The 24,704-nt window shown below is 47.1% G+C and overlaps 1 protein-coding gene across 4 annotated transcripts in view; it reads left to right on the forward strand.

Annotated features, from left to right (window-relative positions):
* Window positions 1-24,704, forward strand: part of SMOC1 (SPARC related modular calcium binding 1) — a 145,145-nt gene that overhangs the window by 51,445 nt on the left and 68,996 nt on the right. For all 4 annotated transcript variants that reach the window (XM_069596896.1, XM_069596897.1, XM_069596894.1 and 1 more), the window contains exons 2-3: window positions 15,135-15,300; window positions 16,721-16,833. In XM_069596896.1, the coding sequence (XP_069452997.1) occupies window positions 15,135-15,300; window positions 16,721-16,833 (279 nt within the window). The remainder of the gene's footprint in view (window positions 1-15,134; window positions 15,301-16,720; window positions 16,834-24,704) is intronic.

Genomic DNA, 24,704 nt, shown 5'->3' on the forward strand with positions numbered 1-24,704 from the left:
CAGAGGTCGAGGTTCCTTTCAGTCAGGTCTGCTCATCCAGCATTTGAGGGAGATCTGAACTCCAGAAATGTCTGGACTGAAAGAAGAAGGTCCTCACAAGTCAATTACAAGTTTTTAATCCTAAAAAGAAAGGCTTTTCTCTGTGCCTGGGATCTGAAAGGATTGGGAGAACCATTCTCTCTCTGTCTCTCAGGAGTGGGCTTGCTCCGGGTTTCCGGTCAGTTCCTTTCCTGTCTGTAGAGCCTGACTTGGTTGTATTGACTGTTCTCTGGCCCCAGTTTGGGTCAACAGGATTTCTCCTCTGCCCAGAACAGCCTCACACTTGTGTGAAGTAAGATGAGAGCCTGGGCTCTGGACAGCGGTAATTAATCCTTGTCTGAGCTGCGCGGCAGGGGCTCTCGGCCTGGAGACGTGTGACAGCATCGGGTTCTGTGTGGCGCATGGCCATCCCGCGTGGGCTCCGCTCTTTCTTCTCTTTTGTCTGTGAGGGACTTTGAAGGCCTTGGGTGTGTGCGGCTCTGCTTGTGTGTTTGGTGGTCTGGAGCTTGGCACGCTGCACCTGGGTCTCAAGATGACAGTGGAAACGGCAGTAAAAAGGAAACACACGCCCCCACGCAATCTGATGACACGGCAGGACTGGGATTTCCTCTTCTGTTTGGGTTAGTCTCTGCTTGTTCAGCTCTCATCCCCAGGGTTTAGCGCTGTAAGGGAGTGGATTTCCTCAAGTGTTGTGGATAAAGCGTTTTTTCCCCCTCTGTTATCTTCCTTGTCAGGATAAATTACTCCACTCTTTAAGCAGAGACGAAGATGAGCCTGTGTGTGTATGCTGTAGGATCTGGTCCGAGCGAGATGGGCTTTAAAATGACATTTTCCTCCGTGATAATTCCATGACATTGAAAGCACACCCGTCTCTCCCTTTAGTTATCCTGGAGCCAGGAAGTAATTCCCAGGGGCCGGGAGGGTGTAATACGCCTGCCTGTAATACTTCTCGCTGTGTTTAGACTTTGTGTGGAAGTCTTTTATCTTGGGTGGGCTGGGGTGAGACTGTTTGGGGCCCTTCTATGATGATAAAGGGAGCAGTAAGAGGAAAAGGCTAGAGGCCTCAAGTGCAAAATGGGTGAGTGGACAAAAATCTTCTATCGGCAGAACACCACCAGCGGCAATAGTGCCAAGAATTCTAAGGGGTGGATGGTGAGGGGTGGCCCTCTAGCGAGGCAAGGGGGGAGATTTGGCCAAGACCAGAGTCTGTCTTTCAGGTTCAGGGGTTCAGTGCCAAAGTGGGCTTTGGGGCCTCTCCACCACTCAGGAAGACTGGTGGGGGGTGGCGGTGTGAGGGGTGGGGGCAGGATCCACGCTGGTGGGGAGTCACCGCACAAGTGACCCATTGCTGGGGGGCTGCAGGAGTGTCTGATCGTGACCTCTGTGAGAACCATGGGGTTCACTAAACAGAGTGTCCATTCCCCTCCTTTAAGGAACATGTTGCGGTGTTAAAGGACTTACAGCTGACGATGCAGAGCAAATTCGCAAGGAGAGGAAAATGACTTCCAGAGTCACTGTTTTAGCAAGTAACTTAGCGAGCAGCTTCCCCCATCCAGTGTTCTTAACCCTACACTGTTGAACCAGAGGTGGTGATTGTGCCCTACAAAAGAGTACTTGCTCAGGGCTCTTGGCAAGTGTGTGAGTGTGTGCACACACACACGTGTGTGTGTCCGTACAGTGGACACACTCAGGCCTAAGCTCACAAACAGATGACCAGCGCTGTGCAGGACTATGCAACTCTCACCCTGCTGTTCGGGGCTGTGAGTTGGTAGTTTTATTTTAGCCACATAACAAGTTACTGAGGCATTTTGCTGACCAGCCTGGGAGCCTGACAACTGTGTCCGGTATTGCCGTTTTGGAAAATGGAGTTTTGGATGTTCAGTTGGCCTTTGCAAAATCTCCCTATGTTCTGGTGCTTGTCTGACTCCTGCAGCCTGCTGAGTGGATCTGCACTCCCACTGGCGTCTCTCTTAGAACTGGCATTTCCAAGTCTCTTCTGTCTGTTGATGACAATGGCGTCATATCTACCTTTACTCCCAAATTACAAAGGAAACAAGACCCTCATCTGCTCAAACACCAGTTCCTCTCAGTCTCTACTTTGGGATGCTTCACACATTTCCACCAACTAGTCATAATTTCCCTCTTTGCCTGAAAGGAACCTCGCTGCTGGCAGTATGCATCAAGAGAGCATCCGAGCCTGGGCCAATGGAACTGCTCCTAGCTGTTGCCAAAGCTGTTGGTTCAGTTGCCAGAGCAAGGCTGGGTTTCAGGCAGCTGGGGGGTGGGGGGAAGGACCTGCCTCGCTTCTGTGTCTCTTGGTCACCTAGACCCTGAAATAGCTCTATGTACATCCAGAATCTCTCAAAGTGATCTTGAACCTCCGCACCTCCTACTTTCCCCATAATCTCACTCAACGCTTCTATTTTGGGACTTCATCCTTCCAGCCAGAGGGCCTCAATTCCTGCCCAGCACCTGGCTGGATCAGGACCAACCCCAGTCTTCTCCCACAATAGTCATTACCCCTAAGCCTGACCAATATCATCCCTCATTCCCCTGGATATAAACAAATGTCACATATCAGTAAAATGCTGCTAGTGAGGGGTGGGGCAGAGGATGGTGGGCAGGGCCAGGATGTGCAGGAGTCGTGTCTGGGCCATGTTGCCACTAGCCAGGATGCTCAGTGTTGTGTGAGATAGTTGCATTCTTAGAAAAACCCACTGAAAACTTGGAGCATGGCCCTAGGCAGAGCCTGTGGGAGCATCCAAGGGTAACCGTGTAAGGAGCCACTAGCCTTGGTGAAATAAATTGTTCTCCCCAGGTAGAGAGATAGAGCGAATTTAGCAAACCCTGACTGCCAGACGTGTGTGTTGTTGGGATACAAGGTGGGGTACCTAGAACAAGACAGGTAGGTCCTTAAGAACACCTTTACGGTCCTCTGGGCTTTGAATCCCACGCCTGAGTTTTCTCTTGTAAATCGCCATCTCCCGGATGCATCTTGAATACAAGACCAGTTTATTGTCCCTTGTTAATACCATCGACTTAACCTTTATTTTTTTCCCCAGTGCTAATGGACTGAGAGAACTAAAAAAAAAAAAAAAAATCTGGGTTCTGGAGAGTGTACTGTTTATTTGATTTGGAGAGAGAGGAGTTTTTTATTTATGCTGGTGGTAGACTTTGAGGGATGGGGCGTGGGGGTGGGCGGGTGACTTTCTCTATGCCCTCAGTTCCATTGGCTGGGATTTAGTGACTGGGGTTTTGCAAGCAGGAAACAAAAATAAACGCTCTGTGTCTCTGATCAGAAGGCTTGACACCCTGTAGGGCTAAAACCTAAACAGATTTTAAGCTAAAGGATTCCACTCATTCAAAGAAATATTTTCATCCCTACCTGTCCTCTGTGTCCCCTTCTTCGTTGCTGACATGCATGCTTGTGGCACACCCCCTTTCCCTTCCTAGCCTTGTAGAAATCTCGCGGGGCTGTGATGGAGAGCACAGACCATCTCCTCTGGGCAGCAGCCCTACAGCTACCTGGTTCTTGGTGCTTTTATCTCATCCAGTTGTCTCACTCAGCCACTTCCTTGGCCCATATATGCCCCCTCTTTTCGGGATTCCTCTTGTTCTTCTGTTCAGCTATAGGAACTTTTGAATCAGTGTTTCTGTTGTCTTTCAGATCCCTGCCAGAGATGTCTAAAGCTCACGTCTGATCTTCTGATCTTATCTTTTACTTTCTTCACTGGCTTCCAATTCTTCAAGGGAAAAAAAAAGACAAATGGAAGTTTCAAGACCCTCCATGATCTTACCCCTGCTGCTGCTAAGTCACTTCAGTCGTGTCTGACTCTGTGCAACCCCATAGACAGCAGCCCACCAGGCTCCTCCATCCCTGGGATTCTCCAGGCAAGAACACTGGAGTGGGTTGCCATTTCCTTCTCCAATGCATGAAAGTGACAAGTGAAAGTGAAGTCGCTTAGTCGTGTTCGACTCTTAGCAACCCCAAGGACTGCAGCCTACCAGGCTCCTCCATCCATGGGATTTTCCAGGCAAGACTACTGGAGTGGGGTGCCAATGCCTTCTCCTACCCTAGCCCTAAAACTTTGTATCCTCTGTAAATGGTCATTTTGAAACTATGTTTTGAATTTTGTTCTTTACTTTTGTGTACCTGTTGCTGTTGCTCAGGGTGCATTCCTGCTTGGGGAAATCCTTTGCCACCCAGACTCAGCCCCTTTATGAGAAATCCTCCTGCTTCCTTGTAGTCTGCGTTAGGCTCTTACCCTGTCTGCTCTGCCCCCAACACATGGGGTGCTCAGCTATTCTTTGCTGAACGAATGCCTCCTTTTCCTTCCTCTCCTGTCTTCTCTCTCTCAGAGTTAGGCATCTCACATCTTGGATTTCTGGGCATCCCATTTTCAAATATTCTCTTCTTTCGTCTGTTTGTGACTCAGGCTTTGCTTCCTGGTTGCTGATTTGGAAAATGTTGTCCCGATGAAGTTAGCTGTACACATGTCCATCTTGGCAACTGAATCAACTTTTGGGATTCAGTTAGGAGGTTTACCTTTGCAACGCTATTAGTGCTTCTTTCCACCCAGGGTCTCAGCTGCTTTGTTGAACCCACGGACCACCTCCCCACCCCTCCCCACAATGGCACTTGGTGTAAGACAACCTTGTCCCCTGGGTCCTGCTTGATAGCTGTGGGGGACAGAGTGGAGGAGGGAAGCTGGGTGGACAGGCCGGGGTGACCACGGAATTCCTCCCTTGGGGAGGGGGCGGGGCTGGGGTGATGAGGGTCAGGCCTCTCCTGGCTAAAACAACACAAGTGGTTCCAGCTGCCAAACAGCTGGAGGGGGCTGCCTGCTTTCCCTCAGCAGCTTGAAAAGCCCTTTAATCGGCATGCCGTTGTCAGGCCCTGCCGGGGAGGTGTGGAGAAGAAGAGCAGACACCGCCATGCTGCAGCCCCCACCCCCTTTGACCTCCCTTATCTCCCCTCCTCCATCTCTGGGACTGCTCTGAGGTGCCCTGAGTGAGGCCCTCCTGTGCACCTGTGTAAATGCGGGGGCTGCGAGGTCAGGGAAGGGTGAGAGCCTGGGCAAAAGTGGGGATGTGGATTTTCAGGGCAGATGATGGATTAGATGGTGGGTGGGTGAGGGATGTCTTCGTGTGACTCGGCTCCTCCTCGTTCCCAAGGATGCGGCCCCTGCCCCGGAGAACAAGGCCAAAACCCGGTTCTGCAGATGGTGAAGCCGGTGACAGCAGGCAGACAGGGCCAGCTTGGGACAGGGCCGAGCTGCAGCCGGACGTCCTGGAATGTGGTTCTTGACTTACTGGCTCCATGAGTGGCCTTTTCCCCTCTCTCAGTAGTAGATTTATCTCCCAGAAATGCTTTTTAGAGCCTGAGTACTAAAACCTTGAGCTGGACTTGGACTTACAAACATAACGAGGAAAAAATTCCCTCCCTTAGGAAAGCTCTCTTTGCTTGCAGAGCCAGTCTCCTCTCCTGTCCACCAGTCGGGCTACTGCCAAGAACCACTGATACCAGAGCTAACAGCAGAGCTTCCTTTGTCCCACCCACCCACACCCCTGCCCACCTCCCCAGCCAGCCTCCAGGGCTCAGCCCTCACCATCCTGCCTTGAAGGAGGTCATGTGGTGTCATAGAGAGAATCTGGGCCACTGAGTCAGACTTATAGACGTATTCTGCCACTTACTAGCTTAACTTGGCTGAGCCTCAGTTTCCTCTTCATTCATTCAATCAATAGATATTTATTACACACCCACTTTGGGCAAGGCCCCTGCCAGGCACTGGGGATCCAGCAGGGTGACACCCAGCAGATCATGGTTCCTGTCTGTAGGGAACAGTGGCTTAGTGGGGAGGAGGGGGCAAGAAATGCATTGTTAAATAGTTGGTCATTTAATTTCAATCGTGGCACAGGCCACAGTGGGCAGTAGAGGGTGTGTGGAGGCTTATCATAGGGTCCTGACCTAACAGAGAAGTCAAATGCCTCGAGGAAACGGCATTTGCGCTGGGATTGGAAGGGTGAATAGGAGTTTATGAGGTGGAAACACAGTCCAGGGAAAAGGATCCACACATGCCAAGTCCTGAGGCTGGAAGGAGCAGTGTGAAGGGCCAGGGATTTCTACCCAGCTGGGGGCCTGGTACTGGAAGCCTTGACTGTGCCTGTTTCCTACTCATCAGGCACATGGGGAAGGCTCCTTCTCCATCTCTTCCTTCGAATTTGACACTAGTGGATTGGGCTGAGACACTCACCATTATTTACAACGTTGATTCTATGGAAAAAAAGTAAACTCAGAGTGTCAAAAACATGATTTATAAATGAATCTGGCTTTTGTTTTTACTCAAGTACATGCATATCATAGCTGCCAGAAAAACCAGAGTGCTAATCACATTGGCTGTTAAATTGTCAGGGTTTCCTGCCTTAACATACACATTTCAGGCTTAGCAACTTTGGGCATCTCGGATTACTGCCTGTTTTGTGGGTGACGTGACTTATCTGGATGGTGGAATGACTTCCAAGTTTTGTGAGGAGGATTCTCAGGCTAATGCCAGTTTCACTGGGAATGAATTCCATGGACACTGTCTCAGCCACTCAGCTGCATTCTTTTCAATGGTTCAGGAATTTTTTTTCCTCCTTAATTCAAGGGGAAAGTCCTGTGGTTAATGTATGGCTTCCTTTATATAATAGATGTTTCTTAAAAAAAAAAATGAGATTGTTAAGCATTTGGTGGTGGTTTGACAAAGAATATCTCTTTTTACAGTAAGTGATAGAAAAAGGAGCTTCTTTGGGATTTCTTTTAGGTAAGGTTTGATATTCACCCATCTATTCTTCAAACATGTGTTAAACAACTGCATTGGATCAGGCTCTGGCTTAGGCCCTGTGTGTACAGAGAGCGATAAGACACAGTCTTTTTTAGACATGTACATACATAAATGTTAATGGAGTATGTAGAAGGTTTTGATAGATGTGTGAAGACAGTGTAGCAGGAGGTCTGAGGAAGTTAGCAGTCATGTTTAAAACATGAAAGCATTTGCTTCTTAGAGTGGAAACTTCAGTTGGTGTGGAACTGGAACTTGAATGGGGAAAAAGATTTTGTGACAGAAAGTTAGACATCTAGATAAGAGATTAAGGATTGAAAGAAGTCAATGTGGATAAAAGAAGAAAGTCTTCTGGAGAGGGAGACCTAACCAGGCCCTCTGTACCTTCAGCCACTCCAACTAGGCACCAGTGTGTGAAGTCACAGTGGGTGTTCCAGCCCCAGCCAAGCTCCCAGCTGAATGAAGCCTGTGCGTTATCTCAGCTGAAACCACTTGGAGCAGAAGAACCATCCAGCTGAGCCCAGCCAACCCATAGAATTGAGAGACATGATGAACAGTTTGGAGCCACTAAGTCTGGGGAGGGTTTGTTTTGTAGCACTCTATAAGTGAAACAAAAAGGTTAAAAGTCAGTAACTGAAGCTGTGTTACAAATGAATTTATATAAAAAAACCTCAAATTATTTGAGTTTGGCCTGTGATTTTTGAGTCTGATATCATAAAGAGGAGCTTCCCTGGTGACTCAGCAGTAAATAATTTGCCTACAATGCAGGAGATTTGCAATCCCTGTGTCCAGAAGACCCCATGGAGAAGGAAATGGCAACCCAATCCAGTATTCTTACCTTGGAAATTGCATGGGCAGAGGAGCCTGGTGGGCTACAGTCCATGGGGTCGAAAAAAGTTGGACACAGCTTAGCGACTAAACAACAACAACTTCATAAAGGGAATGCTGCTTGCTTTTCCAAGTTGTGGATCTCACACTTCCAAACCATTGCTTTGTATAGTATGTTCGTGCCCCCCTTTCTACACTTGAGAAAACTATAGAAATAGGCATGTTACTAGCAAAATGCCACTTTGGACTTTTAGATGCTGGGGAAATCACCATGGTGCAGGTAGAACTGTGAAACCAACTCCCTATTATAAAGAATCGAACATCTCCTCCCCAATGGAAACTTAGGCTGCCTCTGTTGTTCCCTCTGTTGTCATGGAAACTTGGCAGTCTGTTAAACCCAACACAGTTTGTGGTAGCGGAATGGTCTCCCTGAGCAAAAGCTGTGGCAGGGTTTACATTGTACTCTGCTGGAAACTGAGGGCAAGGATCAGCACGTACACATTTCAGACAGAAGGGACTGTTATCTAACATTGATTTCATTTGCCCACGCCTCTTCTCTGGTGAAGATAGTCCCCATCGGTAGCTTAATTCTCCAGTAGAAAGGATGGATTGTTTAAGTATATTTCAAGCGCTTGTCCTACTTTACAAATGTGAGCAGAACACAAAAATTCTGCGTGTTTGCTTTGGAACCACTCACTCCCCAAGGAGAGAGGGAGGGAATAGGAACCATTTGCAAATGCACAATTGTCTTGGCCCCTTTTGTTTGGCTCCCATATTACACAATCATACTTAACATAATTATTTTGTTTTTGTTGTCTTTTGGTGAGGAAGAAGGAAGGGTTGTGGGGATTTTTATGAAAATGCTATTTCTTCCTCAGAGGGAAATGGTTTGCCTCTTTGGGGAGACAGCTTGCCTCTGCTTAACTCCAAAAATTTCTACCGACTCTGGTTGTTCTTGAGCCCACAGCAGACTTCTCTGGCCCAGGAGTTCAGTCCCAGCAGGGTGACTCAGACTCTGAGTTTTGTCTGTGTGCTGGGAGAAATGACCCAGTCATGGGCGGTGCTGGGGACTTCCATCCTGTCCCTCCTGTCTCCTAAAGAAGAGAGGAAAAAATCTGCCTTTGCGACTTTAGGTGGACTGTGTTGAACTGCTGGGATGTTCTGTTGTTGAAACCTATAAATAATAAATTCATGTTTTCATGTCCAGTTTCCAAATGCAGAAATTATCTCAGACTCTGCTTCTTGGTCTAATCTGTTGTACCTTGGCTCAACTAGGAGAAACTCCAGCGAGGGTGAGCCATCGCGCCTCTATCCCCTATCCCCTGCAATAGTGGTGCTCTTGAATCTGGCAACCACTAGCCGCATATAGTTATTCAAAGTTAACCAAAATTAAATGCAACCAAAGATTTAGTTCCTCAGTTGCATTAGCTATGTTTTAGTGCTTCATAACCACACGTGGCTTGTGGCTTCCATAAACTAGATGGCACAGATATAGAGCGTGTCTATCACTGCAGAAAGTTTTCCTGGGCTCTGTGGCTTTGTGGCATTGCAGAGTCCCAAGGATGAAATCTTCTCTTCCTTCTGTGGTTTCCTATTCCCTTGTTAACATGGTTGATGTCAGGTTGCTTGTTCTTGAGACCCTAGAGTGCAAGCCCATCGAGGACAGGACTATGCTGCTTGTGTCCTGCTTTCCATGCCTTGCAGTGCAGGGCGCATCATAGAGCTTGGCTGTTAAGTATAGAAGTAGATCAGTGGATGACCAAACAGACAGTGTCCTAGGGTCCCTGGAGGTTTGGGTGATTCCATTAGGGCCTGGTCATTCTACTGTTCCAAGATACGGAAGCGACTTGTGTCCATCAATGGATGAATGGACAACGAAGATGATACACACACACACGCACACACACACACACAATGGACCATAAAAAAGAACAAAATGTTGCCACTTGCAACAATGTGGATGGACCTGGAGAGTATCATGTTTAGTGAAATAAGTCAGGTAGAGAAAGACAAATTATTGTATGACATCACTTATATAATAAAAAAAAGAATCAGGCTCACAGATACAGAGAACAAACTAGTGGTTACCAGTGGGGAGACAGGAAAGAAGATGGGTGAGATAGAGGTAAAAGGTTAAGAGGTTAAAAACAACTATGTATAAATTAAATGAACTAAAAGGGTATATTATACAGCGCAGAGAATACAGACAATGTTTTATGAAACTATAAATGGAGTATAATCTTTAAAAATTGTGTATCACTGCATTTTCTACCAGAAATTTATTCAATATTGTAAAGCAACTATCAGTTCAGTTCAGTCGCTCAGTCGTGTCTGACTCTTTGTGACCCCATGGACTGCAGCACACCAGGCCTCCCTGTCTATCACCAACTCCCAGAGTTTACTCAAACTCATGTCCATTGAGTCGGTGATGCCATCCAACCATCTCATCCTCTGTTGTCCCCTTCTCCTCCTGCCGTCAATCTTTCCCAGCATCAGAGTCTTTTCAAATGAGTCAGCTCTTTGCATCAGGTGGCCAAAGTATTGGAGTTTCAGCTTCAACATCAACTATACTTGAATAATAATAATAAAACTCATCTTTTTTGGGGAAAGCAATCACAAACACCTGCAGTTCCTAAAATAGATAAAGATGAGACACCACAAATGATTGGAGACGGCCTTTAGCAATGGTCCTGGGCTATTCTGTTACTTTTTCACTTGTCCTTGGGGGCCAGTCATTTCTAGATGGACCCTTTTGGGAGCTCTTCTGAAGCCAGGGGAGAGGGGAGAGCAGGTGGAGCTTATTCTGAAGCTGCCTTTAACCTGTCCATCTCTAGGCAGTGCTCTGCAAGTTATGAAGCAAGTCTCTGGCACAGCTGCTGTGGCATCTCTGTTGGCCCAAAGCAAACCATTTCCAAACCAAATTTATGGCGCATAGTTCACCACCACAGGGATGCCCGTATCTCCCCTCTCCTGTGAGCTACAGAAGAGACAGCAAGGCAATGCTCAATCCCTCTTTTTTGAAGGTGAAGAGAGCCATATAAGGAGCTACTGGGATCGCACAGAGTTGGACACGACTGAAGCGACTTAGCAGCAGCAGCACAGTAGGTTTAAAGTGCCTGGAGGGCAGGGCTGTCGTAACTGAGTCTTCAGTAGTTGGTGTCTTACATGTAGTAAGCTCTTGGGTAAACAGTTTTTGACTTGGAAATCCAGTTTGTTTGTTTAGTTTTCCATGATAGTTAATTATAAGGTATTGAATGTAGTTCCCTGTGCTATACATTCGGGCCTTGTTGTTTATCTATTTTCTATATAACAGTTTGTATCTGCTAATCCGAAACCGAATCTGGTTTTTCAATTGGGTTAGAATTTCTGTTTGCAGTGTTACTCTATAATATTGCCAGGCAGCGTGGTGTAGTGCTTAGAAGTTGTGGCTGTGGAGCCAGGCCGTGGGTGTCAAGTTCAGCACTGACCCTGCCTCTTAGGGCTACTTTGGAGGTTACATTAGTTAACATATCATAAGTGACATATTATTATCAGCTCTTCTCACTCTTCAGACAAGGTCTGGCTACCAAATCCCTCTGTGACCAAGGATGAGCTTCCTGACTTGCCCAAGCACTGGAAGATACTGATATTTCTATCCTTGTGTGATTGTGAGAGCCAGCCGCTCCCTAGCTCCTGCAGATTGACATGCAAAGTTGCTAACAAACAGGTCTCACTTCCTATAAAGTAACCCCGACCCCCATGGACCAGGAGAGAGCGGTGGGACAGCAGTGTCTTGACCTGCTCTGGGACAGTTTTGAGGCCACCGGTTGGCCTGTGAGCCAGGGCGTGAGAGCACAGATCTCTGGCCGGTGCTGGCTGCCCACCAGCAGGATGATGGAGCCAGGTCTGGCTGCTTTTCCAGGCTGCAGACAGATTAGGAATGGGTCTCAGGGAGGGAGAGAGAGTTCGAGGCCAGCATTGCTGTTTGCAGCCCCCTGGGTCCTGTGCCCACCCAGGTGCCCACGACCAGGGCTTCTAAGCCTGCATCATTCAGCTGGACCTTGGGTCCTAAGTTTTCCCTGGTGCCCAGTCAGTCCAAGGCTGGGAAGGCAGGAGTGGCAGAGGGGCCTGGGGTGGGGATGGTGAGAGAAGAGACCCACCTCTCAGCCTGAGAGATAACTTAGATTCTGAAGTGGAGCTAGGGCAGGAGTCTGTGGCCCACCTTGGCCCACCATGTTTTGAGGGAGGGAGGGGGAAGCTCAGAGAGGAGGGGCTGGGGGCGGGGTAGGGGAGTGGCCCAGGGACCCCCCCACCCCCACCCCGGCTCCCCACCAGGGATGGCAGGAGCCTGGGAGTTGAGGCCTGTCACTTCACACCAGCTGGTGTGCAGGTAATGTCATGTGGGAAAGACCCCTGCAGGGATGCGTTCGTCCCCCAAATAATCAAGTGCCCCAGCATGGCCCTGGATGCCGGAGATGTGTTCACAGGCTGAAAGAAACAGTCTCCTTGTCATCTTGGTGCTCAGAGTGGGGGATCCATTGCTAATCAAATCCCACAAATCAGTTTGTCCTCAAACTGTGGTAAGAGCCCTGAAGGAAAAGTGAGGTGTGAGAGGTTCTTACAGGGGGACCTGTCCTCACCTGTGAGAGTCAGGGAGAACCTTCCAGGTGAGCCCAAATCTGAGCAGCAGCGGGAGGAAAGGGAGAAGGAACAGTGTGTCTAAAGGCCTGAGGTGGGAGTGGAGGGGCGTACTTTCCTGGTGGTCCAGGGGCTAAGCCTCTGGGCTCCCAATGCAGGGTACCAGGGTTCGATCCCTGGTCAGGGAACTAGATCCTGCATGCAGCAACTAAGACTCTGCACAGCCGAATAAAGAAAGGAAGAAAGAAAGGAAAATATTAAATAAAAATAAAGGCCTAGGTGTAGGAGCCAATGGGACCTGGAAGGCAGGCCAGGGTGCCCCACTAAGCAGTGAGCAGAGTGAGGCCAGAGCAGGAAAAGCTGAGGCCAGAGAAGGGGCAGATTTGTTAGGGCAAGAGACCCTGTGAAGGTCCCCAGGGACAGAGGGGCACGACCCAAGGGTCTGAAGTGTGGACGACGCTGCCTGCCCCCCTCTCTGTCTGCTCATCCCTCCTCTGTGGCAGCCTGGGGGCGTGGGCTGCCTCGGGAGATGACTCTGTATACGACAGATTTCTTACCTGGGGACGTGCTTAGTTGCTCAGTCGTGTCCGACTCTTTGCGACCTGTTGGTCTATAGTCTGCCAGGGGTCCTCTGTCCGTGGGATTTTTCAGGCAAGAATACTGGAGTGGGTTGCCATTTCCTCCTCCAGGGGATCTTCCCAACCCAGGGACTGAACCTGAATTTCCTGTGTCTCCTGCATTGTGGGTGGATTGTTTACCCGCTGAGCCATCACACATTACCTGGGGACACTGAGACACTATCAGGACATTCCCTCTGAGCTTTGGACAGGACTCAGGCTGGACGTGTGAGTGTGGCTGTCCAGAGCATCTGAAGAGAGGCTTCATCACGCTGTCCATCCTGATAAGCCTGTGTGTGCACGGTGGTCTCAGTTCAGCTGCCGCTTCCCTGTGCCGAGCAGCTGGCATCCAAGCGTGTGGTCAGGAGAGCGGGAGGGACTGGGTTTACAGCTGGGAGGCGGCCTGTGTGTTCACTGACAGGGTTGGACTCTGGATTTGGCCAGTATGGGCCATGTGCTCCTTTGAAGGGAGGGTTGCTGCCTCTGGACCTCCGTTGGGTGTTCTGGAAAAAGATCATTAAGTTCTCATCTATTTGCTTCACATGAAGGGCCTGCAGATAGAAATAGGGGGTGTAGTCATACCTTTTCTAAACCTCTATGAGCGTGGTGTGATTATCCAGTCAAATCTAACATCACTGATGGCCAGACGTGTGCGCACGACATTGCCATGTGCCATGATGGGTTTTTCATTCTCTCAGTTCACCCTGACGAAGAGCCTTCAGTGTGTCCGGAGTTCTGCTACAGACGGATGAATGAAAGTGGATCCAGCTCTCAAGGCCCATGCAGTCTAATCATGGGTTCTTCAACAGGAGCTCATGGATTGTAGAATCCAGTTATTGTTTTCCAACAGCATCCTACAGTTTTGAACAGGAGTTCACTGAGAAGGGGGTTCACAGTCAAATAAGTTTGAGAGATACAGCATCATATATGCCCTTGATCTGGTTAGCTATTGCTCTGTTTCAAACAACTCAAACCTTAATGGCTTGCTGCATACCTGAAACATTATGTATCAACTGTACTTCAATAAAAAGAATTTTAACTTAATGACATAACTTATTATCTCTCACAGTTCTGGTGAGTCGACTGGGCTCAGCTGGGCGGGTCTTGCTTGGGCAGGGGTCTCTCAAGCAGTTACTCGTTTTCATCTCTGTTGGTTACAATCAAGTGACTGCTGAAGTTAGACTCAGCTGAAGGCTTCTTCACTCACGTGTCTCTGCGCCTGTGTTTGGCATTTCTCTCTCCACTCGGTTTTGCCCCGTGCTAGCTTGGGCTTCCTCCTAGCATGGTGGTCTCAGTGTTGGGCTTCTCACATGGTGGCTGATTTCCCCTAGGCTGTGTTGCAAGAGACCTGGGAGGAGGCTGCAAAGCTTCTCATGACTTTGCCCAGAAGTCACACAACATCACTGCCACAACATGTTATTGGTCAAGCAAGTTATTGAGGCCAGTCCAGGTTCAAGGGAAGACTCCACACTCAACGGGAAGAGTAGCAAATACTTTATAGCTATCTATCTTTAATTTACTGTACCTCTGGGAGATTAATAATGCATAAGAATGTACCAAAGGTATCTGGGAAGTCCTGCCATGAAGAAAACTTTAACTCAGCATTTCACAATCTGATGATGACGTTTATGTTAAATTAGGAAATTCCCTTCTTCTAGAAAATTACTTAACCTGTATTCTGACAGAGAGCAGTGGGCAGAAATGGAAGGGTGATAGATGTGGGGTCAGTAATACTTTCTAGACAATAAAACTTTCCAAAGATGGAGAGTAGAGATTCCTGGTGCATTCCTGGTTTGGGGAGGTACCCAAACCGGTCCAAGTGCAGAGACCATCAGTGTGGACCAGAGGCTGAAGTTCCCAGTGGTAAAAGCTTGGACTTGACCTCTGACCAATCTAGGTTCAGATTCACCACTTAGAACTGTGTGAGACTGGGCAAGTTACCTCTCTCTAGGGCTTCAGTTTCCTTATCTAAAAAATAGGTAGTTCCTATTTCATAGGGTTGTTGTGAGGTTTAATGAGGTCCTGCATGTGTGTTACTGAGTCCAGGATGCCGTCCTTGGTTAGAATCTGTGGTCACTTGGTTTAATAACTTTGGAATTATTCTGGACTTGCTTCCCAAAGGCAAATTAGTATTGTAAATTGTGAACTCATCTTTCCTTTTCTTGCAAAAGTAACCCCTGTACCATTTCACTTTTTTTTTTTTCCAACCCAGTTTCTCATAAGTGACCGTGACCCTCAGTGCAACCTCCACTGCTCCAGGACTCAACCCAAACCTGTCTGCGCCTCCGACGGCAGGTCCTACGAGTCCATGTGTGAGTACCAGCGAGCTAAGTGCCGAGACCCAACCCTGGCTGTGGTGCATCGAGGCAGATGCAAAGGTGAGTGTGCACGCGCCCCACGGAGGAAAGACAGGCCTGCGCACCACACGCCTTGCGTGGGGCACTCCCGAGGAGGGAGCTCAGAATGAGTCTGTTCATTTGCCAGCCTCTCCCCTACCCTTTCCACCAGGGAATACGGAAAGGAGGACTGGCCCACTGAAAGATAAGTACTTTTCTGGCTTTCAAACACTGCCACCAGGGCTTAGAGAGATGCTGCTATTTGGCTATTGCTTTTAATTTTTATAATTCTTTTCCTTTTTTTTTTTTTCTGTAGAGAGGCTTAAAATGGCAAAACATGATGGCTGGCTCTTGAATAGGGATTCCACACTGACAGCCAACAGATGTGTTTTGTTTGGTCTGCTCACACATTTAAACATATTAAAAACGTTTGAGACAACATTTAAAAATTGGGAAATTCAACCTAAAAATCTGGATGTTTGTATTTCCCATAAAAAATTGGAAACTGTGGTGATATGAGGTCTGTGTTCCCTCCCTCAAGGCAAACATGTGGCTGCTGCTGAGTAGCCGCTGCCTCCTTTAAAAGGGAGCCTGTTCTCCAGTTTGCCACAGTCCCCAGCATTCCCTGTGGTGCCACCAAGCTGAACGCCACGCTTAATACACCCAGCCCCTTCTCTAATTTGTATCTCTTTCCTACGCCCTGTTAGTATTTGAGTTTGTGACCCGTGGACTGATCAGAGCTATTACAGAAATTGTGGGAGACTAAGCCAGCTGCCCTAGGGCCTCTGATTTCCCAAAGAAAGTGCTTGCTGGGGACTTCTCTGATGGTTCAGTGGCTAAGACTCTGTGTTCCAGTAGAGTGGGCCTGGGTTCAATCCCTGGTCAGGGAACTAGATCCCACATGCCACAGCTAAGACCTGGCATGGTCACATAAATAAATAAACAAATAAATATTTTAAAAAATCCATGGTGGTGCCAGAAAAAAAAAAAGAAAAGAGCTTGCAGGTTTTGAATTGCAAGACATCTTTGAGACTCCTTGGGCTTGCATGTTTTTAAATAAAGTCAGTGAAAAAGAGTAGAAGTAGAACTTTTTTTCCCTAGGAGGGATTAGGGATATTTGGGAGAAAAGGAATAAACAGAACCAGGTATAAATATGACCCCCCTGACTTTTTCTAAGAAGACCTTTAAGAGGCAGGTGAGGCTGAGGGGCATTCGCTAGTCCCTGCCCTCGTGTTCCTGGAACAGCCAGCTTTTATATGTCTGTGTGCATGTGTGTCTGTGTTTGCGTGGTGTGGCTTCTGCCTGCGTGTGTGTATGTCTGGGTGTGTGTGGTGTGTGTGTGATGTGTGGCGGTGTGTGGGCCCCCACAACACAGTGCTTTGCTCTCAGCGTTTCTACAGCTGGAGTCCGTGGCTCCTGTGTGGGGCCCAAGTAACTCTGACGTGCACACCTCCCTCTTTAGACGCTGGCCAGAGCAAGTGTCGCCTGGAGCGGGCTCAGGCCCTGGAGCAAGCCAAGAAGCCCCAGGAGGCGGTGTTTGTCCCGGAGTGCGCCGAGGATGGCTCCTTTACCCAGGTAGGCCTTGGCTGCTCTCTCAGGTCCCAGGTCCTGGGGGCCTGGGAGCAGGAGGGCCCCGAGAGCCTTGCTTCCTGGAAACAGATGAGGGCTCTGTGACTCCGCCGTGCTGCCTGTGGGGCCTGTGTGGCCCCCGGGCCCCCCACCACTCGGTGCCAGCACTGGCAGCGGGTCCTGAAAGGCTTGTGCGAGTTTGAGCCAGGAAACTGGCACTGCTTTGTCCCCGTCCTCCCGCTGCCCGTCTTCATTGTTCTCTTCTGTCAAATGTAGGCTGGTTATTTTTTCTTATCCTCGTGGGTTTCCATGGGCAGCCTCTGTATTCCCTTCACTGTTCATTGCTACCCCTTCTGCACACCTCTCCATCCTGTCCCAAGCTTCCGCTGAAGCCATGTTTCTTCTGAATGTAAAGTGTCTGGTTTGTGGAATGCGTGTATGTGTGTGTGGTGTATGTGTGCCTGTGGGTGGGTGTTTGTGTGTGTTGTGTGGTTCTTGTGTGCATGTGTGTCTCTGTGGGTGTTGTGTGGTTTCTGGTGTGTGTGCGGGTGTCTGTGTGGGTGGGTGATATATGCGTGTGATGTATTATCTGTGTGCATGTGTGTCCGTGTTTGTGTGGCGTGGTTTCTGCCTGCATGTGTGTATGCCTGGGTGTGGTGGTGTATGTGTGTGATGTGTGGTGCGTGGTATCTGTGCTTGCGTGTCTGTGCATGTGTGTGGATTCTGTGTGGAGGCTGTCTTTCTGTGTGTGTGTGGTGTGTGTATGCTGTGTGGTGTATGGTATCTGCGTGCACATGTGCGTGTGTGGTGTCTGTGCGAGCATGCATGTGCACGCGTGTATGCATGCTCTCAGATTCTAAAATCTCCTTTCAGGCAGTCTTCCCTCTGATCCTGTGTGACCTTCTGGCTGGAGGCTGGGTAAAAGTAATGCCGGCTATGTTGAAGTTGGCACAGATTGGAACGCAGGCAGCATGGGACAACGGAGTGGCAGAGCTTTCAGGCTGGAGCTGGGGACAGTCTAGCAGGGCCGAGACAGCTGGGTGAAAGTGGGGAGGGTCACTGGACAAGGGTGGGTCAGCCACTGGATTGGGACAGGCATGACTCCCACTGGAATGTAGTGTCATTTGGGGACCTCTGCCACGTGAGAGCTGGAGGCGGGGGCCTTGGGAGTTTCAAAGTTTCCCTGTAATCGTCCCAGAATTTTCAAGGGGGTGGGGGAGGAGGGAAAGGATGAGTCTGGCCTTTGGGCTGCTGGGTTTCAGCTTTCACTGGGGGGCTGGGCCCAGGGGACTGCTGATTTCAGGCCCAGTGCTGGTGGAAGTGGTGGGGTAGGGATGAGGCCTTGTATTTTTTAAAGTTTCCAGTGTTCAGCCAAGATTGATAGCCACAGAGTTAGACTGACCTTGGCTGCCCGCCCTGTGAGAGGTGCTTTTATTCGTCTTCTCACTTATGGCTCACCACGAGCCTGCCAGGCAGGCGTTGCTATCATCATTTACAGAAGATGCAACCGCAGCGGGAGGCAGAGTGGTCCAGGAGCTGGGAGGCACGCTCAGATCGCTCCAGCACCCAAGCTCCCTCGGAGCCCTCCACACTCTGCTGTTCTCTGAGCTGGCAGTTTAAAAGGATACTCTCCGTGCTCGCTTTGGCCACACATGTACTAAAATCGGAACAATACAGAGAAGACTAGCACAGTCCCTGCGTGCAAAGCATTCCCTGTTTTATCTTGATTTTACCCCCTCTCAAAATTCTCCCAGAAATGTAGCTCTTTACTATGTAGCTATCATAGTAAATAAAATAAACACATGGTGCAAAATTTTAGACGAATTTATAAAAATATTTAAATTCCTATCTCTATAAAACAAATGCATAGTGAAATTCCATTCTTAGAGTTTAGTCAAGTTGTCTCCTTTAATTTGAATATTATGCTGGTTGGTTTCTTTTTGATAGAAACAAAAATGCCTATTGAAAAAAGAGTAAAGGAAGCCCTGAGGTATGACCTAGAGAAAGGCAGTCTAGGGCTGTGGCTAGCGCACCTCTCCTAGAGCCAGACCGCCTGGACGTGAATCCACTCCCGTCTCAGGCACATCATCTAATTTCTCTAGGTCATAATTTCCTTAAGTGATGAATAGAGATTATTATCTCTATTATTATTTTATATAGTAATTATCATTATTATGGGCTTCCCTGTGGCTCAGTGGTAAAGAATCCACCCTCAAGGTAGGAGACATTGGTTTGATCCCTGGGTCAGGAAGATCCCTTGGAGAAGGAAATGGCAACCCACTCCAGTATTCTTGCTTGGCAAGTCCCATGAACAAAGGAGCCTGGTGGGCTACAGTCCATGGGGTCACAAAGAGTCAGACATGGTTTAGCAACTAAACAACAACAAATTATTATATTATACATTTTTATATGTTACTATTATTATTACTATTGAGTATTACTGTAGCTTACCTCATGAGGTGGTGATGAGGATTAAATGAGTCAACACATGTAAAATGCTTGGAACACATAAATACTGTGTAAATACCTGCCATTATCAACATTAGCCCCATCTCTAATCTGGTTCTGTTACTCAGATCTTCTCAAGATGTTACAGACGATGTCACCCAAGAAAAAGAAAATCTTCTGTTGGACCTTTCCTCCATGGATTCTTTATTTATCATTTATTCTAGTGAAAAGAATCCAGGTGATCTTTGTGCTGAAAATTCACGTATGCGGGAGAATATCAAACCTCTTGCAGCTGCATTTGAGGCTGAGACAGGGGTTAAGGTAATAGAGAGGAGGTGGAATCCTTTTTTCCCCCCTTTCTAGGCTTCTGTAATCCTGAGTGTGTTGCTTATGAGAACGGTTGACCCCTGCCCTCCCGGTTCTGAAGTGTTTGCTGCCTCGTGACAGACAGCCGCTGGCCAGCTTTTGTTTGAGGGAGGCCAGGCTGGCCCAGGTGGTGTTTGCCGGGGAGGGGAACTTCCAGATTAGTCTGGGCAGAATTGCTAAGTGAGGGGGCCCCTGAAGTTCAGCAGAGGTTGGATAGACAGTCAAGAGCCCCCTCATTTGTTTGACACGCTAAGCGCTGCCATGTGTCTGCGGGCTGGAGGCTGGCTCACCCCGGTGGGCAGCCAGGCAGCCAGACAGCCGGTCCGACCCCGTCACAGTGATTGAAATGGATGTGCTTTTTCCCTTGATCAAAGACGCTGCAATAACTTCACAAAATGAGGCTGTCTCTTTGAGTGTGCTTCAATTGCATTGACAGGCTGCCAAAAGGCTATGAGAAAAAAAAAATGCTTTTCTGCCTCCCCCAACCTCCACTATCACTGACCTGGACTTTTTTGGTTTTGTTTTCTTTAAGACCAGAACCCAGAAACCAGGTCCATTATTTCAATGTTGCTTAGACTATTGACATGCATGCATCCTGGTGTTGGTAACATATTTCCATCCTGTGAATTATTATACAGTAATGTGCTCTTGAAGTTTATGGAGGGGACCCTCATGGGACTGGGTTTGTCTGGCATGGGACACAGCTTGGGACCACATGACTAAGTTGGCTTTAATGGGGTTCATATGGGATACAGTGGTCTCTGCTCTCTAATTTGTTTTCCCTTGACCTCTTCTCTTGCTACCCTGCACCCCAACTCAAACAGCAGAGTGGTAAACATTAGAACGTCAGGTTTTAAAAAATCCTTGATATTTAGACCACATCTCAGATCATTAAATCAAATTCTGGATGAGGGACCCAGACATTATTATTATTTCAAGCTCTCCAGATGATACTAGTGTTGGGTCCAGGTTGTGAATGACCTGCTGTTAATCATTCTTGTTCTTGGTTGCACCACTGGAATATGGACTTAAGGCTTTTTGATGACCTGCTGTGTGAGGATGGGAGCTACTGACTTTGTCCTTTGCTGTGGTCCTGTCTGCTTTCTCTTCTGGGTGTCAGGAATGTTAACTCCTGACATCTGTTCTCCGAGTCCTCTGCCAAGCTGTTGTCTGCTGCCCAATATGATGAACTGAAATCACAGCCATAGAGGAATGGTATTGGATCACCACCACTAGGATGTTGGCTTGTCAAGCTTGTGCGTCACTGAGTAATTATAATGGCAACTCTTTATTGAGTGCTATTTGCTGCCAGGCATTGATTTTTACACTCATTAATCTTTACTAGAACCTTTTGAGGTAGTTATTAATACCCTTATTTATATCAGAAAACTGAGTTTCAGAGGGGTTAAATAACAAGTTCAAGGTCACTAAGGATTTGTACCCAGGCCTACCTAATTTCAATGGCACCCCACTCCACTACTCTTGCCTGGAAAATCCCATGGATGGAGGAGCCTAGTAGGCTGCAGTCCATGGGGCTGCTAAGAGTCGGACACGACTGAGCAACTTCACTTTCACTTTTCACTTTCATGCATTGGAGAAGGAAATGGCAACCCACTCCAGGGACTGGGGAGCCTAGTGGGCTGCTGTCTCTGGGGTCGCACAGAGTTGGACACGACTGAAGCGACTTAGCAGCAGCGGCAGCTATCTAATTTCAAGGCCTATGCTCTTAACCTTTTATGCTACCAAAGTGTCCTTGATGTGTATGTAATTAATTTGCATCGCGATTGTTAGTCCAGAAGTCCCCTCTCTGATGCTGTTGGCCAATCAATCAAGCAAACATTAAAAAAAAAAAATCCCTTTGCTTATGGAAATTTTTAAATATACAGAAAAGTTGCTATAGTTCTCTGGTGGTCTAGTGGTTAAGACTCCAGACTTCCACTACAGAGGGCATGGGTTTGATTCCTCATCAGGGGACAAAGATTCTGCAACCTACAGGACACATGCCTCCCACCTGCCTCTGTAAAAATGTGTGTGTGTGTGTGTGTGTGTGTGTGTGTGTGTGTGTGTATACACAGAAGTAGAAATAATAGTATAATGAACCCCATGTACCCATCACCCAGCTTCAACAATGATTAACATCTGGCTGATTCTGTTTCATCTTTACCCTATTTTCATCTCCTACGCCAAACTGGATTGCTTCAAAGCAGATCCCAGACACAATATTTTTTCATCTCAGACATTTGGAGCTCTGCTATGTTCTGGGTTATGAGCTGGTTGCTCTGGGGCATTCAAGATATGCCATGGCCTGTGCTTTCAAGGAGCTTACATGCAGAAAAGATATGAAAACATACCATGAAGTAGCTAGTATATAAGACCCTACATGTACAATTGGGTATATTTCAAATGCCCAGTTATAAGTCAGTAATTTGGAATTCTGAGTGACTTTATTATTGCGAAAAGATGCAAAATTAAAAATTTCTGAACATAAAAATTAAAACACTTCTGAACATCAAAATTAAAAATTTCTGAACATCAAAATTAAAAATTTCTGAACATAAAAGTACCTTAAACAAAGCAAAGGGCAAATGATAAATATTAGCCTTAATGACAAAAGGCTAATATTAGATTTAAAAAACTCTTAAGAACCAGGAAGAAAAAGATCTTAGTAGAAAAGTGGGCAAGAGATATCAATAAGCAGATTATACAGTAATAACAAATAGTCAGTAAATGACTATGAATGATATTTTCCTTAGTAATTAAAGAAATATAAATACAGATAACGATGTGGCATTTTGCTTACCAAATTGTTGAAACTTGGAAACGAGTCATATTCAGGCCTGGATGCAGGGAAAGGATTATGCCCCGCATCATACTTGAAAAAGTAAATTGGCACTGACATTTTATGAGAGAATTTTGCAATATGGGTCAAAAGTCCTTAATTGTGTCCAAATCTTGAGCTTGACATTTCACTTCTAGGAATTTATTCTAAAGAAATAATTCAAAATATATGCAAATATTTAGCCACAGGGATTTCCATCTAAGTTCTGCTTATAGTTGCAAAAATTAGGAAACAATCTAATCTGAACATCCAAAATAGAGAAGTGCTTAAACAGATTATGACATCGCCATACTGTGCAGCTAGTAGAAAGATATGTTATAGACGCTCATGTCACACAGTATGTGTGTGTGTGTGCATACACACACATATGCAAGAGACAATCAGATATTCAAAAGAAAAAATATTTTCATTTTCTTCTAAATCGAAAAACTGCACACACTTTGCAAATAAAACATTCTGAGAGTGCAGAAGTACATGGATATAGAGGTAAAGTCAGTGAGTTCATCTCTTTGAAGTAGCAACTGTTAAGTCTATGGCCCACTAGGTTTTCTTCCTTTGTGTACTTATCATTTTTGAGGGTGAAAATAATAAAATGTCATATATCACTTTCTAATTCTTTCTTCTTATTTAAAAAATTGCTTATTTTTTGTTTTAGACTGTGCTGGGCCTTTGTTGCCGCACAGGCCTTCCTCTAGCTGTGGCGAGCAGGGGCTGCTCTCTCTCTAGTTGCAGTGTGCGGGCTTCTCAATGCGGCGGCTTTTGGCGTGGAGCAGGGGCTCTACGCGTGTCGACTGTAGTAGCTGCTGCACGTGGGCTCAGTAGCTGTGCTTCCTGGGCTCTGGAACTCTGGCTCAGTGGTTGTGGCACTCAGGCTTAGTTGCTCTGTGGCATGTGAGATTTTCTTGGACCAGTGATCGAACCTGTGTCTCTTGCATTGACAGGTAGATTCTTTACCGCTGAGCCACCAGGGAAGCCCTCTAATGCTTTCCTATACTAATTATACTGTGATTTACTTATTTCCAGGTTTATTGCATATTACCCTATGTCATTTTAAAAATGGCCGTATGTCCCATTGTATGAAGGTACCATGAATTCTGGAAATTTGGGGATTAAATTTCTGAAAGCTGAATATTGGGTCAAAAGGACATGCCCTTTCAAAGACGTTTGATGCATACTCCCAAACTGCCTTCTAGTGTTGAGCAACAATGTAGTTGATTTAGTGGTTGTTACCAAATACATTCCCAAGCCATTTAATTTATTTTATGTAGCTAGATTGTAGTTCTAATAGTACTGTAGAGTATAAAACACCATTTGTAACATTACTGCTACATGAAAAAAATGTATTGTGTGTCCCACTTTAAGCCCCATGTTCCAGGAACAGTCTTTCTTGATATAGCTCTGTCTGGCACCCACACTGTCCCCATTTTTCTTCATTCCAATCACTGCTCCCTACACCAGCACATACATATATGTTTTTTTATTTCCCAAGTTTAGTTTTTTTCTTTTTTCACATGGGTTTGGGGAGCTGTAATTTCTTCTTGATAATGCTTTGTTCAGAAGCTGGAAGTGCAAAGAGAAAGCTCTGTGGCTTTTTGGCATAGATGGTGGGCTCCCCTTGTCAGCATTTCTGCAGCTCCTACAGTTTTCTCACACCTGGGGACTGCGGCTTGTTTCCTAGGTGTGTGGGCTTGAGCTGTGAAGCCGGCCTTGAGGCTCCTTTGCAATGACTCCTCTCCCTGCCCCCACCCCCCCCAACCCCGGCTGAGCTGTATGACTAGCTTGTCTTGGAAACACCTGTGTTTACCATTTTGGCCTCCGTCTTCCAGATTCTCAGCAAGTGCTGAAGGTATAGATGCTTTGCATCAATTGCGAGCCTTTGTGGACCAACTGTCGAACCTCTGATAAAACACTGGCAGGCTGGAGCACTGAGTATCGTCATGGGGGAAGGATTGTCCCATCCTTGATGAGTCCAAGGGCTACATCGTTTTGTGTTAATGTGAAACTATCTTACCTGAAGCAATAGTGTGGGTGTCTCCTCAGTGCAGAGGGTTCTGTAGGTAAAGTACTAAGAGCCTGGCTTCATCCATAGCTGGACTATTCTGAGCTTCTCTAGGCATATCAAGTTCCTTTGGATGCCCCAAACACAGACAATTCTGTGTGTTTTAGTGGATGGTGCCAACTTTTTTAAGCAGTCACACTGTTAAATATTTAAGTCCATCCTTTA

Source organism: Ovis canadensis, chromosome 7, assembly GCF_042477335.2.
Source record: "Ovis canadensis isolate MfBH-ARS-UI-01 breed Bighorn chromosome 7, ARS-UI_OviCan_v2, whole genome shotgun sequence".
NCBI classification, from domain to species: Eukaryota; Metazoa; Chordata; class Mammalia; order Artiodactyla; family Bovidae; genus Ovis; species Ovis canadensis.